Source organism: Hydractinia symbiolongicarpus, chromosome 9 (assembly GCF_029227915.1).
Source record: "Hydractinia symbiolongicarpus strain clone_291-10 chromosome 9, HSymV2.1, whole genome shotgun sequence".
Classification (NCBI taxonomy): domain Eukaryota; kingdom Metazoa; phylum Cnidaria; class Hydrozoa; order Anthoathecata; family Hydractiniidae; genus Hydractinia; species Hydractinia symbiolongicarpus.
The window spans coordinates 2,553,855-2,568,537 of NC_079883.1; the positions used below are offsets into that span (position 1 = coordinate 2,553,855).

Here is a 14,683-nt window from a genome sequence, read left to right on the forward strand (position 1 = left end):
GTCAAATTTTACGGCTTATTTGTTGTTTTTCGTAAAAAGGTATTAATTATTTTTTTTAATTTTGAAATAATTATTTATTAGGTATAACATAAAGTACAAATATACAGGATTCAGGTATTATAAATAACTAGTTGTTATCCCGTTGAAAAATACACGGGATTGCCCGTCCTTTAAATTAACCCGTTGCAACGAAGTTGACAGAAATTTATCGCATTTGGTATTGATGCGCATTTTAAAAATTTCGCGTTTCCGTTACGGGACACGGCTTTCGCGGGCACACAGACAGACAGACGACGGCTATTATTAAAGAGAAGAGACACTCCGATACGCAATGGCACTCAACATAACTTGTGATATTTTCATAGTTTTCCCCCTTAGCCGTCCATACTAAAGAACGGTAAAATCACTCTCCTTCTCTTACTCGTTGAAGTTTTAATGTGCTGGAAAATACAATAATCAGTAAAACAGCAACAAACTGCTCACACACTCGTGAAAATGCATCAGTTAAGAATTCAACAGTAATTTTTATGCAAAAGGTGGATCCGTTTCAGAAACTTTTACCTCCCAAATTAAATAAAGAATGCTACATCCTATAATTTCTGTCCAAAAATTTCTTATTGATTAGTGTCACACAAAAACAATGTGTTATAAACACCCATTTTAGTTAATTTTTATAAAATAAGCGATGTCTCACCTTTTGTCAATCTCGTATCCAGGGCTTCTTTTCAACTTTCTAATATGTGACATAGCACGAAAAAACTAAGAAAAACTCGAGATTGACCTTTCTCAAGTGTCCATAATTAAAACAAGATAAAAGGGATTGACCTTTCTAAGGTGTCCATAATTAAAACTAGATAAGAGGGCAAAAGGGTTCAAGGTAAACTATGAGCATTAGAAACAGTTAACCACAAGTATTTTAATGACCAGTGGGAAACGTCTCAACCATCACAAGAACGACTTTAACAACTCGTTCTTTAGAAAATGACTCATTAATGTTTTGCCTTAGCATGTAACAACTTCGTCCCCAGGATGACTTGTATCTCTTCTAAAGGCTGCAATTAATAATAAACCATTTTAATATATGTAGAACTTTTAGCTTTAATTTTTAAGGAAGATTAGTATTTTTTGAATCTTTCTCCCCAGATAAGACTGTCAAGTAAACAATAGCGGCTCTGACAATAAGCAACAAATCCTGGACTCAAGGACGTGTTTTTTATGGGTCTCAGCGGTTTTTCATAATAAAAAGTTGTTGGTATGGCATCTTATATAAGCAATAGCCATAAGTTTAAAGAAAATTTTCTCAAAATGATTCCTATTTAAATTTATTTTTCAACATTTGGAATTTTTTGCATCTATAATGATATGCATGAAAAACAAAGAAAACTCCTGCGTAGTTGAGAAATTCTTTTACTGAAATTATAATTTACTTTCGTTGACACATAAATAAGGGGTTAATTAATATATAGTAATTCTCTTTTGTTCACTAATTACTTGAGTATCAAATAATTAACCCACCATGAATATGATACATTTATTAAGTTCCTTCTAACGTACGGTAGTCAGTTAAAAATTAAACATAAAACAAATGAAGAGAGAAAAGGGGCTGCAAAATGCTAAAGAGTTTCAACATAATTAAGTGGTTTGCGTTGGTATCTTTGACAGGAGCAATAATGGAATTTCCCTGGATAGATTTTTCCAATGGAATAGGAATTCTAAATGCCGATAGGTCCCTGTGCTCAAGCAATACTACATTTTCTCGTTGCTGTAAATGCAATGAAAACTGTTGGGCTTTCAACGAATGTTGCATTGACAAACTGTGGAACGAAACTGACCCGATTCCGTTAAATGAATATTTAAGTCGATTTATCAAAAGAAGCAAGTTATCTATAAATCAGATGAATAGATTGCAAAACACCAGTATTCTTGGAAAATCAAACGTGTTTAGTTCCATCTCAACATGTACAGACATGTCAAAGATAAAGAATGTTCAAGGTTGTTTGAACAAAAATAACAGCACCTCTGTGGAATATTTAGTACCAGTAGAAGGATCAGATGGTTACGTGTACAAAAACATCTTTTGTGCTAACTGCAACAATGTAAAAAGTTTTCAATTCGTTAATATGTATTTAACATGTTTAGGTGCTGATAATACAACATATGAAGATTTCTTAAACCGCAAAAGTTGCACGATTCATGTGCACGCAGAAGATAAGATAAGGAGGTATAAACACAGGTATGATGATTATAGCAATGGAAGTGAAAGGAGTTTTAAATTATGCAAGACTTATCATGGAGGCCCATATTACAGTAAGTCAAAAAAAAATGCTTCTAAAGGAAACACTTTTCCCGAATTATTCGATTTAACACGAACGAACGAACGTCCTTTGTTAACCTTTGTTAAAAAATCATGTCATCGTAACAAAATATTTGATATCGTTAAACAAGCTTGCGTTGAAACATTTTGTCCTCCAGAATACACTAGAGTTGATAACACTTGTGTTAGAAAAAACAAAATATCCGTTGCAGCAAATACAAATCCAATGGGCACAGGTTGGACGATGGAAAATATATCAATTTATATTATTTTAAAGAAAAAAGAGCTCGATTTTCAAATCGACCCTCAACTGGCAAAGAATATGATAAAAAACTACACCAACTTGGATGTGAATAATTTTATCCAGAAAGAAGATGAAATCGTCTATACGCAATACAGCCGAAATATGAGCCACAGTTTCAACATCACAAAAGCATTGTCTGCCATGCCACACTATGACATGAAAATATTTTTAACAAGCGGAACACCTACCTATCTTCCAGTCAACAAGACGTTTTTCCCTATCTTAAGATTCCCCAACAACAGTTTGTGCGCTCGACCAGAGTTGGTCGAAAAGAAAAAGTTAATTACTTTTCAATTATACAATGCTTTACAATTAACAAAGACAACTGGCAATACAAATTTCTTTATTTCTATTTCAAAGGAAGGAATATTTCGCATGGAATACTCATGCAAAGAATTCTTTTTGAAAACAAATTGTTTGTTGACTAACGTAACTCAAAAATTTATGATAACGTCAAACCTTACTTTAAAGATTGAAGGAGAGAAGAGAGTTTATTCACCCTCAGAATATACGCTGATTGACAAAAGTGTTGCTCTTTGTGTTAATAACCAAAACATGCCACCAACCACACAGCATGTTAATGCACCACCATGGCAAGCTACTGTGAAAGACGTCTTATTTAAAGAATTTATAATTGGAACTGCAATAAGCATCATATGTTACATTTGGTTGCTGCATAAAGTTATTAAAAACTGTAGCTGTTATGTGGCGCAGCAGAATATGGCAGCTTTGTGTTTTTCTCTTCTTGTTTCTGACAGTTTGTTTTTCCTTCACGTTGTTCAATTTCAAAGAATTAATAATTATTGTTGGAGCATAGCTGTAATTCTTCATTGGTTATTTCTCGTCACACATATGCTTGTTGTCGTAATAGCTTACGAGTTTTTTATGACATTTCGTCAGAAAATGAATGTCCAACAATCCAAGAGCAACAAGCGTTTTATGAAATATTGCATTTTTGCAACATTGCTGCCCGCTTCTCTGGTTATCACACTAGCTGCAACAGATAAGTACCATGTTCTGCAAATTGGTTATGGCAGTGTTGAAAATATTTGCTGGATTGAAAACATGTACGCCCGGTTGTTTTCCTATATTGTGCCGTTTGTTTCTGTTTGTTTCTTTGCTTCAGGAGCACTTCTTATTGCAGTCAGAAATATTCAAATTGTAAAGAAAAACTGTGCAATGGCGATGAACCGGACAATGAATGATGGCAACAAAACAGCTAAACTTGCTTTAAAGTTGATTGTTATTCTTGGCATTGTTGAAGTGATTGGTATCATACAAATTGCCAAAGACAATTTATCAGAAAAAGAGCAAATTTTTAATGCTGTTTTTCAACTAATTTACAACACATTGAGAAGTTTCAAAGGACTTCTATGGTTAGTAACTGCATACTATACACGAACAAGAAGATTGCGAAAAAAATTTATGTCAAGAGTTTCTGGAAGGAAATATAATTTCGCATTGAAAAAAGAACCTCGAATAATGATGCCGACTTAATTAAACTTTGTGTTAATGCTTGACTGAGAAAGATTCATAATAAGTGGCAAAATTCCGTGGCTGCGTTATCACAAATTTTTTTTGTATTTTAATGATTATGATTTTGTAATAAAAGTTTTAAATATTATCCTTCTTTCAAAAGCCAACCTGTTGCGTTATTGTGCATAGAAAACTCTTATAAACCGATGTCATATAAGCTAAATATTACAAAAACAAAGGTAATATTTTTGTCATTATATTCTCAAATTATGTGTGCACAAACGCAGAGGAACTGCCAACGGCTTTTCATATGGTTGCAACAAGCTTGGCGTATGTATATGTTGCAGTCTGAGTTATCACCATTATTTGCTTTGGCGTATAAAACAGTGATTGGCAACACCGTGTGTTGAATGCTTTAAATCTCATAGCTGCTTTTTGTTTGATAACCAAATAGTATACATTGCATAACTAGTCGGTGGCTCGTGGAAAAATCCACATGTTTGCCTGTTTTTTATGCCTCGCGTGCGTCTCGGTATTTACGGTACCATTTTGCGTGACAGAGACACGTATACGGGTATTATAATATAGACTAGTCATCAGTCTGTGGAAAAATCCACAGGGTCGCCCGTCCTTTATATATCACATTTCGTGTTTTCGTAACAGGACGCGAATTTCGCGGACAGACAAACAGACGGAATACGGCTATTATTAAAGAGACTAGTCTATTATATGCCGCATTTCTGCGCAGAGACAAACAGACGACGGCTATTATTATAGAGAAATTTGCCTGCCAACCATGATTTAAGATATTAGTTTAGTCACATATTCTTAAAATCACACGTCCCTTTATTACACTAAGGTAGACAATGATTATACGAGATACCGTACCAGTGACATCTGTATAATGTTGTAGACGAAAGAGTAACAATTAAAAGCTAATATTAGTTCCCATATCCCTTTAATAAAGCCGTTTTCCATGTGTTGTGCATGTCAAAAATGTTGTTTTACGGAAACTGCAATATATAAAGTCTGTTTCTCTGTTTGTGTTTTGTACGGAGACACAAAATACGATATAAAAAGACTAGGCGACCACGTGGATTTTTCCACAGGTTGAAGACACGCAAATTGGCTACAGCAGTAGAAAGGCACGCGAAATGCGGTTAAGGTGGCAGTGATTTTTTTAAAAATCTTTTTTTTGCATAATTAGTTACGAAAGGTTATTTTCAGACTATATATCCATATTTTTTCTGTTATAACACGATTTGATGGCTAAAATACTATTATCTTTCACCAAAAATATTCAGCCTCAAAAATTCCTCTTTAAAATAAAATTCATGAATAAATAATTAGTTCAGCCGAATATAGTTTAAAGGGGGATTTTCACAAAGTGAATTGAACAGCGAATTCGACGGCGAATTGTATCTGAGCATGCGCAGTTTTGTTTGTTTTGATTTTGCATCGAACTGCGCATGCTCAGATACAATTCGCCGTCGAATTCGCCGCTCAATTCGCTTCGTGAAAATCCCCCTTAAGTCTACGTGGTTGCGAAATTGTACAGAAAGAAATGACGTAATTGTTAAAGAGAAACGTTAATAACAACAAAGATGGCGCATTATGTAGAAATTTAAGACGATATTCATTATGCTACACTGCACGAGCTTTAACTTTTGATAGCATTTTCGTTTTACTTTAAAATTTTCAGATATGCTTGGTGAATCATGCAGCGATGATACGGTGTGCGAAAATCTTTTTATTCGGGATATTTTTCTTTTACCAACGTTCGATGCAGCAGGGGATGCTAACAAAGAATCTTTTAAAAAAAACAAAAAGCTATTGTTAAAAAAATAAGAATGAACAAAAAAATCCGCTCACCGTTTTAACAGGGTTAACCCGAGGTTCATTTAAAAACAGAAGCTGATGAAATATAACGAGATTGTAAAAAGTTAGAGCTCGTAGAAGCCGATTTTTTTCTTGTTTTTGATACATTTTTTAAAAGAAATTTCTGCTGACTCAGCAATTTTAGTGTTGAGTTAAAATCATTTTATTATGTATTAAGGCCTATATTTTTAGGAAATAGTAAAAGAAAATGGTATAAATAAAACACTGAGTAAATAATTCAGGTATTTGGACAGCTAAAAAAGTGTTTCTGCCACCTTAAAAAAATCAACCAGGATCATGTCAAGAGGATTTTGGTGCATTTAAAGCTCGCATTTGCACTACTAAAGTCGTGAAAGCAGAACAATCGCGCAACTAGACAACCACCTGGGATATCAATTCTACTCTCATGTTGAACACAACGCGAAAAGGTCCAATTGAGACCTTTACAGACTTTCTGCTCTAATCGATAAGATTCCTGAAATGGAAAGCTCCATAAACAGGTCTGATTTCATTGAATGTATGTTATTTATTTATTTTTCGGAGTAAAAGATTTAAACGACTATTCAAAATAACAATGTATGTCAATAGACGAATAGCCTATGTGGCAACTTTCTTATAACGCAAAACATTGCATTGTCTTTGATCATTGTAGTTACCATTATCATGTGCATTCACCTTCTGCTGGCGCTAGATTTTGGTCTGGTGCCCGATAAGAAAATAATCTATATTTGATTGCAAAAATGACTTTAAGACCAGGATTGAAATCCAGTTTAGTTTTACCACCATCTTGGCAAGTAAAGTCAAAACTCCTGTGAATAATAGATGAATTAATTAATTCTGTCTAAGTAATTGTTTTTACTAGCATTAATAGGGTAAGACAACAAGAGTAACGAGGATCTGTGGCTTCAAATGTTGCTCCCCTCTACTTCAAGAACAAATTCACCGGCGCTACTCGAGAGCTTTATACATAAAGCTTATACATAGAGCTCTGTACATAAACCGTAGATATAAAGTAACGTAAAGGAACGTAAAGTAACGTAAAGACAAGATGGCGGAACGTGCGGTCACTGGCTTGTGGCTGACAGTTTTTATTTTCATAGTTTGGCTTACGGTTTTCCGAGTGAGTAAAAAGAATTTTTGTACAAACGATGGTGTTAGTATTACAATGAATGCAGAGGATATGTATGAGCAGGAGAACTTTGCTTTATCATCTTTATTTACACAGAAGAAAAATTATTCGAAATTCAAACCGAGATCGCTGTTACACATTTTAGTGATCTTATGTGGAGATGTGGAGACATGTCCTGGTCCTAATCCATATATGGAGAATTTGACAAAAAAAAAGGAATACGCATATTTCATCAAAATATCAGAGGTTTATTACAAAGTTTTGAAAAAATCCAATCGTTTTTTGGTTTGTATAAAAACGTAGATTTATTAACACTATCCGAAACACATATTAATTCTCACAGTTTTAACGATGACGATAGTTCAAGTTCATTAAAAAAAACAGAACAAATGGTACCCACGGTGGTGTTGTCATGTATATATCAGATAAAATCAGTTGGAAACGAAGGAAAGATCTTGAAAGAGATGAAGTTGAAGTTATCATTATAGAAATATTCCAGAAAAAGTCAAAAAGTTTCTTAGTTGGGAGTTTTTACAGACCCCCGGATGGGTCAAATTATCTTCACGCACATTTTAACAACATTTTCGATGATATGTTAACTCACATTAACAGTACAAATCTTGAGACAATAATCCTCGGGGACTTCAATGTTAACTACGGAAATAAAAATGTATGCAGAGAATTAAAAGACTTTATTATTTTGCTCGGTTTTGTTCAATTGATAACTAAACCAACTCGAGTGACTGAAGATACGAGTACTATAATTGACATTATTTTAACTAACAACAAAAGTTTAATATCTACGGTTGATGTAGCACCATTTGATTTCAGCGATTATGTCATGATAGGATGCGTGCGTAAAATGAATCACGTTAAATACCAATTCAAAACTATTACATGTCGTAATTATTCAAAATACAACAAATCGCATATGTCCCGTGATCTTAAATCGGAAGAGCGGAATGCACTTTATGATATGACTGATGTAAATCGTGCATGGACATTTTTCAAAGATATTATATCAATGGTATATAATAACCATGCTCCCAAGATAACCAAACGAGTAAAGGGAAGACATTCTCCATGTCTCACACAGGAAGTAAAAGGGCAGATTAATCATAAAGATCAATTGTTACGCAAAGCGCGAAGATCTAAAAATAAAAACGACTGGACTTCATTTAAAATTGCCAGAAACCACTGCAACAATTTAGTTCGACAAGCAAAAAGAACTTACCATCAAGATTTATTGTACGAAAATCGAAACAATCCTCGAAAATTTTGGAAAGTTTTAAAGTCAGTTATTCCGTCCAACAGTAAAACACCTGAATCCTGTTGACGACCAAGCCAGTAACCGTTCGAAAGCAAACAAGTTTTGTAATTTCTTTAGTACTGTTGCTCGAGATTTGAAGAATCGTTTTATACCACTCGTCAATTTCGCTTGGAAACATCAACAACAGAATCGTTCTAGAACTGAGGAAGTCTTTGAGTTTTCATATGTCAGCAAAGTGTACATCCAAAAAGAACTGAAATCGTTAAAGCGTAACAAAGCAAATGGGTTTGATGATTTACCTCCTAACTTGATAAAGGACAGTGCCAAGATGATTTCAAAACCAATGGCATTTATTGTAAATCTTTCTTTAAAGACCGGAGTTGGCATTTATTGTAAATCTTTCTTTAAAGACCGGAGTTATGCCAACTGAATGGAAAATTGCTTTGATCAAACCTCTTCACAAATCTGGAGAACGAGCAAATCCCGATAATTACCGCCCTATTTCAATACTGCCTGTGCTGTCCAAAATTATGGAAAAAGCTGTCCACAATCAATTGAGTGAATATTTAGAATCCAACAATTTACTGTCAGAGAAGCAATTTGGCTACCGTAAAAAGAGATCGACCGAGCTTGCAACAGTATTATTGTTAGATGATATAAGAAAAGCTGCAGACAAAGGAAAAATTACTGGCACGATATTCATTGACTTATCGAAAGCTTTCGATACCCTTGGGCACGCAACCCTTTTAGCAAAGTTAAAACAATATGGGGTAAGCAATATCACACTTCAGTGGTTTGAGAGCTATTTGTTTGACAGAAAACCAATTGTTGGTTTTGACGATGAGTTATCCGATTCTTATCCTGTTTTGTGTGGGGTGCCACAAGGTTCTATCCTTGGATCTCTACTGTTTTTAGTTTTCTTTAACGATTTTCCGGACATTCTGAAAACAGCTGACGTTGTGGAATTCGCTGATGATACTGTTATCTACGTTTCTTCAAACAAAATTTCTCAGATAGAAGAATTGTTAAATAATAATTTAAAGAACATCAGCTCATACTTTCGAGAAAATGAACTTGTGATTAATTTAAAACCTGGAAAGACTGAGTGCGTGCTATTTGGGACAGCAAAAAGATTATCAATGTCAAAAGTTGACTTTGCATTGCTTTTTGACGGAGTACCAATCAATGTGACTACATCTTATAAATATCTTGGTACATTACTCGATCACACTCTTAATATTGGTCCGCAATTTGATAGTATATACAAAAAGGCCTCGTCAAAGTTAAGGTTGTTGTGTAAAGTCAAGTATTTCTTGAACGAAGAAGCTATCAGACGTGTTTATCGATCTCTCATACAATCTGTTATTCGATATAATTGCTTGTTATTTTTAAATTTAACAGCAACACAATCACAAAAATAACGATCGTTGGATAGACGAGCAATAACGCAAACAAAAGATGCGAGTATCAACACATTAGACATGATTTAAAAACATGCTGTTAAGTTGGTAAAAAAATTTTTGGATGGTGATTGTTGCTCGAATTTTGATAATTATTTTACTTTAAACTCCCATAATTTATGAACTAGAAATCAAAATGTTCTTTTAAAAATTCCTAAAATAAAACTTAAGTTTGCTCGGTCGGGTTTCTTCTTTCAAGGAGCTAGGCTTTTCAACTCCTTGCCCAAGGAGATCCGGCAGAGTAGACATGAGTTTAGTTAAAATTTACTAAATTTCATACTTTAGGTTTTCTCGTAATATACCTTTTAGATTGTTCATGGCGACTTGTTCTGAGTTACACTTGTCGAGATAGTTCGCCGAATTTTTAGTTTTTAGTTATATTGATTTATTTGTGTGATTGTGTGTATGTGTAAACTAGTTTTTATTTCTTTTCGATGGCAACTACTTCTTTCCTGCCACTGTTTCTTTTTGGTCGTTACTTTTCGAACGTTTAGGCTAATTTTTGCGTTTCTCATGAGTTTTTGAGTTTTTTATTTTTTCAGTTTAATACGTTTCTTTGCATTTTAATATATATTACTAACTAGATTTAACGTATGCATAAACAGGACGTATATTTATAACAGTATTTTTTACTGACATACTCATCCTGTATATAAATTCGGAAATAAATAAATAAATAAAGGAACTTATTATTAGACATATTGCTTACTTCCGCAAAGGTTAGTAAAGTGGAAATTCGTCTAGTGGAAATTCGACTTATTAATACACCTTTCCCGAATTTGTTTTCTTTGATGTACCGCTGTTTTTTCTCGTCTTTGTCAAACAAAATGAATGTGATTTTTAAAATCCTCAGCTGAAACCATGGAGGTAGAAATAATTTTTTTGTTGTTGTTGTACCTCCATGCTGAAACTTAATAAAATGTGAAATCTTTAGATTCATACAACAACATATCAACTTGGTGAAACAAGCCTATTACTACAAATCAAAAATTAAGAAGACTTTGACTGTAACATTAATACAACCAAAACAGCATTTTAACATGCCGGATTAAGTTGACTTTTTTTATACACACCAATTTAATGATGTTGAATATGATCTTAAAGTAAAATTTCTAGAATTTTTAAAAACATGCAATTCGGGAAACGTGTATTAATAGGATATAATAGACGAGATATCCGCCTCCCCGTTTTGTCTTGGGACGTCAAACACTGTAGTGCCCAAATTTTTTTGTCGGAATACAACTACGACTGAATTTGCAAGCTTTTTGTATGTCTCAGGTATGTCTTATTAATAACGTAAACAGTTTTATTTTCTCTATTTTAGGCTTGCCAATCCTCCTGTCCCACGTAAAACGGATATGTCGTTATATGATAAAAAATATAAAGGAAGAACTTTGTATTTAATATTTATTATTCATAACTCGAACTTTCTTCATTTCATTAACGTAAAATGGAACTATATTTTAAATGAAAAAAAATCTTGCCTGCGTTTATTAGTTATGAACATTTCAAAGATTTATTGAATCTTTTATTTACACATGACGAAATAAGATCGAGTTTTGATTGGTCAAATTTGTTAAACACGTGGGTAAGCCGCTACTTGAAATTCATCAACTATAAAATCTGCTACGCTATAAAAAAGTATTCACAACTCGTGGGTTAATCAGAAGAAGTGGCTACTAAGATCGTAGAAGAAATAAAATATTTTCTTGCTCAGAAATAAAAAGGATAAAATTATTAAGGGTAAAATAAAATTTAAGAACATGGAGAAATTTCTGAAGGAACCTCTGTTTTCAATAACACTTGAACCAGCAAGAAGCTTTTACCATGCTGGAGATGTTATTAAAGGCTATGTAACAGTCGACTTGCAATGCAAATTTTCATTTACAAATATCATTATAAAGTGTCAGGGAAAAGATATAGTTCGAACGAACTGTGATAAAAGAACATTGAATATGCTATGTCATGTACACAACGCATTAAAACTAGAACAAATCATACTTCCGAAAAAGGAAGACAAAATGGTTCATAAGTTAAAATATCCATTTGAGTTTTCTTTACCTGAAAATTTGCCTTCTACGTGGTTAAGTACGGATGAGTCAGGAGTTATGGATATTGAATATTGTGTCAAGGCAAAGTTGAATGGCTTAACAACTCCGACTGCTGTTCAGTCTTGTACATTGCGAGTAAGAACCCCATTTACAGTGCACGAAGTTCCAGAATACGACTTATACAAAGACGAAATTTTTACAATGAATCTTGCAACGAGATCAAGATTTTGCGTGCCCTCCAGCGTCAACGGAATGGTTTCATTAAAAGCAAAAGTACTGAAGCCGATTATGATAGCTGGAGGTAACATTGATGTGGAAGTCGAAGTGAAAAATGAGAGCAAAAATGAATTCTTTTTACTTTTTGGATTTTCTCGCTGCATAAAATGTCGTAGCAATGGTTCAAAGTTCATCGGTCCGCTAAATCTGACTCGACCACAAAGAGGTAAATATTTTTATCAATATATCTCGCACAACGCTCATTTTTTTTTATTAATATGCAAGCGTCTCGTTGTTCCCTCAGGTTTTTACTTCATACAAATAGCGATTCTCCAAATAATATTTTTAAATCTATTGTCTATTCAGTTCTATTTCCAGAATTGTTTTGCGTCTACGAATGCCACGACTACCAGTCCTAAGCTGGTATTATTGAACATTTTTTTCCAGTGTATTTTAACTAGCTAAAGGACAAACAAGTGATTTTTTTCGGTTTATCAATCTGATGGGCCAATGTAATTAGGCAACTTTTATTGGTTTAGAATGTCTTTACATCAAGAAGAAGTCATATGTGGAAACAGTGCTCACTATTCCTACAACACATCTTGCGAATTTTGCCATGCAACCTTCGATTTGTCGTAGCATACAATCTTCAGTAAAGGACCACGTCTTTCTTGCATTTGGAAAAGCTGGAGGAAAAAAAGTGCTAAAAGAAATTCGTTTGCCAGTATATATATTCTCCTCTGGTTTCGAAAAGGAAGAACTAACAAAAGCTAGTATGCCCATGGAATTAAATACAGAACGAAGGTTTCAGAGGAATAAAAAAAGCAGGGAAAAAGAAATTTTAGAGAATGAAAAAGTACCAACCAGTGTTATTGCCGAAGAAAGCGATTTGCTGGTGCAAGTTGGCAGCGAGCTGAATGATAAACCAATTCTAATAGATAATGAAGCTGATTTTGTTAGACACGATAATAAGGTATTTGTCACAACATCTAGAGACATAGAAACAGATGATGAAGGATATGTTGAAATAAATTACGAGCATATAGAAGTTTCAAGTGAAGGTAATGAATATAACGAAGAAGAGACACAAAGCGCAGTTGTCAGCAACGAAGACAATAAGTTGAAAGAACAGCAAAAGTTTATGGATCTCATTCATTCAGACGACGATATCAGCCAAAATAAACAAAATGAAGGTGCAAATAAGACAATGCCGTTAGACAGTGACACTAACACATCAACATCACTGAAATTGATAGCTGCTTTTGCTGTTGCAACAGGCGCAGCTTTCATGCAAAGAAGGTGAAAGTGAACACGTTTAAAAATGATATGTTGTAACTACGTTATATGTTGTCTGTAATGTTACCATTTTGGCGCGAAATTATGAAATTAGATTATTAAAACATTTATATTCATTGTATTGTTTTGTTAAGTAGTGCGCGTCATACTTTATGCAAGAGGAACCGTTGGGTGCGACGCGGGAGAGAAAATTAATAAATTTCATTATCTAGAAAATGCGGAAAAATGAACCCTCACTTCCCTTTTATAGTGAGAGAATACGAACTCATATGTTGACAATTTTGACAACAAACTTTCTGATTCCTTAACAAAATATTATTGCGCAGAAATATTAATGGTAAGAGGGATAGTCCCCAGTGCTTCCAGCTTCGACGACCCTGTTACTAAAAATAACAAAACTTTAGCAAACAAAACTTCCACGCAAGTGAAACAGAAGGTATCAAATAAATCAATTTCCAAAGTCAATCCGTTGCATATTTACTACATCATGTCAGAATATTATTGTTTTTGTTGTTGTTGGTATTGTTGGTTGTTATTCGGTTGTTATTTTTGTCATTGTTTACATTGTTGGTGTTGTTGTTGTTTTTGTTGGTATTTTTAGTTGTTATTGCCGTTGTTTTTCTGTTATTGGAGAAAAATAATTTTTATTACTCCGTCTGTTAGCAACAAAAGCAACAGCTGTTCTTCCTGGTTTCTATTGAACATAATCTTGATTGTTTTTACAGTTCACTTGTTTAGGAATAATTACAACAATTTTCAATCATCAAATTGAACAACAGCGTTTTATTTTTAACTTTTTATTTATTTTCCAACTTTTAAGTACGCCCACACGAATAATGAGAAACCATAAAAACCATGTAATATGATTGAAAAGAAAGACGTTGTAGAAGAATTCCAAAGTTGCTGATTGCAAATACATATTTCCATTCCATGTTTTCTATCACTTCAGTACTTTTGTTAGCGTTTTAGTTTGAACTGATTAAACGACAATATTTTTACATGCATGTTTTTAAAGAAATAAAACAAGCAAGGGGGTCTCGTAGCCTAGGTTGGTTTTATGATCTTGGTACCAATAATTCATACGAGTTTTTTTAAGAATGCCAAGCAAGCTTATCTAATAGATACTAAGTTCATGTATCATCTTTATAACTAGAATCTTCTAACAAATTAGGATCTAAGAACCAACTAAAATTTGACGAAAACTCGACGAAAAGTTGACGATTTCTTCAAAAACATGTAGGGAAGGGAAGATGATAGCAAAGATTATAGAGGTGCATAACCTAAAAGTT

General features: G+C 33.6%; 1 protein-coding gene across 1 annotated transcript; it reads left to right on the plus strand.

Annotated features, from left to right (window-relative positions):
* The first annotated feature begins 11,293 nt into the window (after positions 1-11,293).
* Positions 11,294-13,610, plus strand: LOC130657183 (uncharacterized). The gene is made up of 2 exons (XM_057460151.1): positions 11,294-12,324; positions 12,638-13,610. Exons 1-2 carry the CDS (start codon positions 11,595-11,597, stop codon positions 13,399-13,401), a joined length of 1,494 nt encoding a protein of 497 aa, XP_057316134.1. The 5' UTR covers positions 11,294-11,594; the 3' UTR covers positions 13,402-13,610.
* The last annotated feature ends 1,073 nt before the right edge of the window (positions 13,611-14,683 follow it).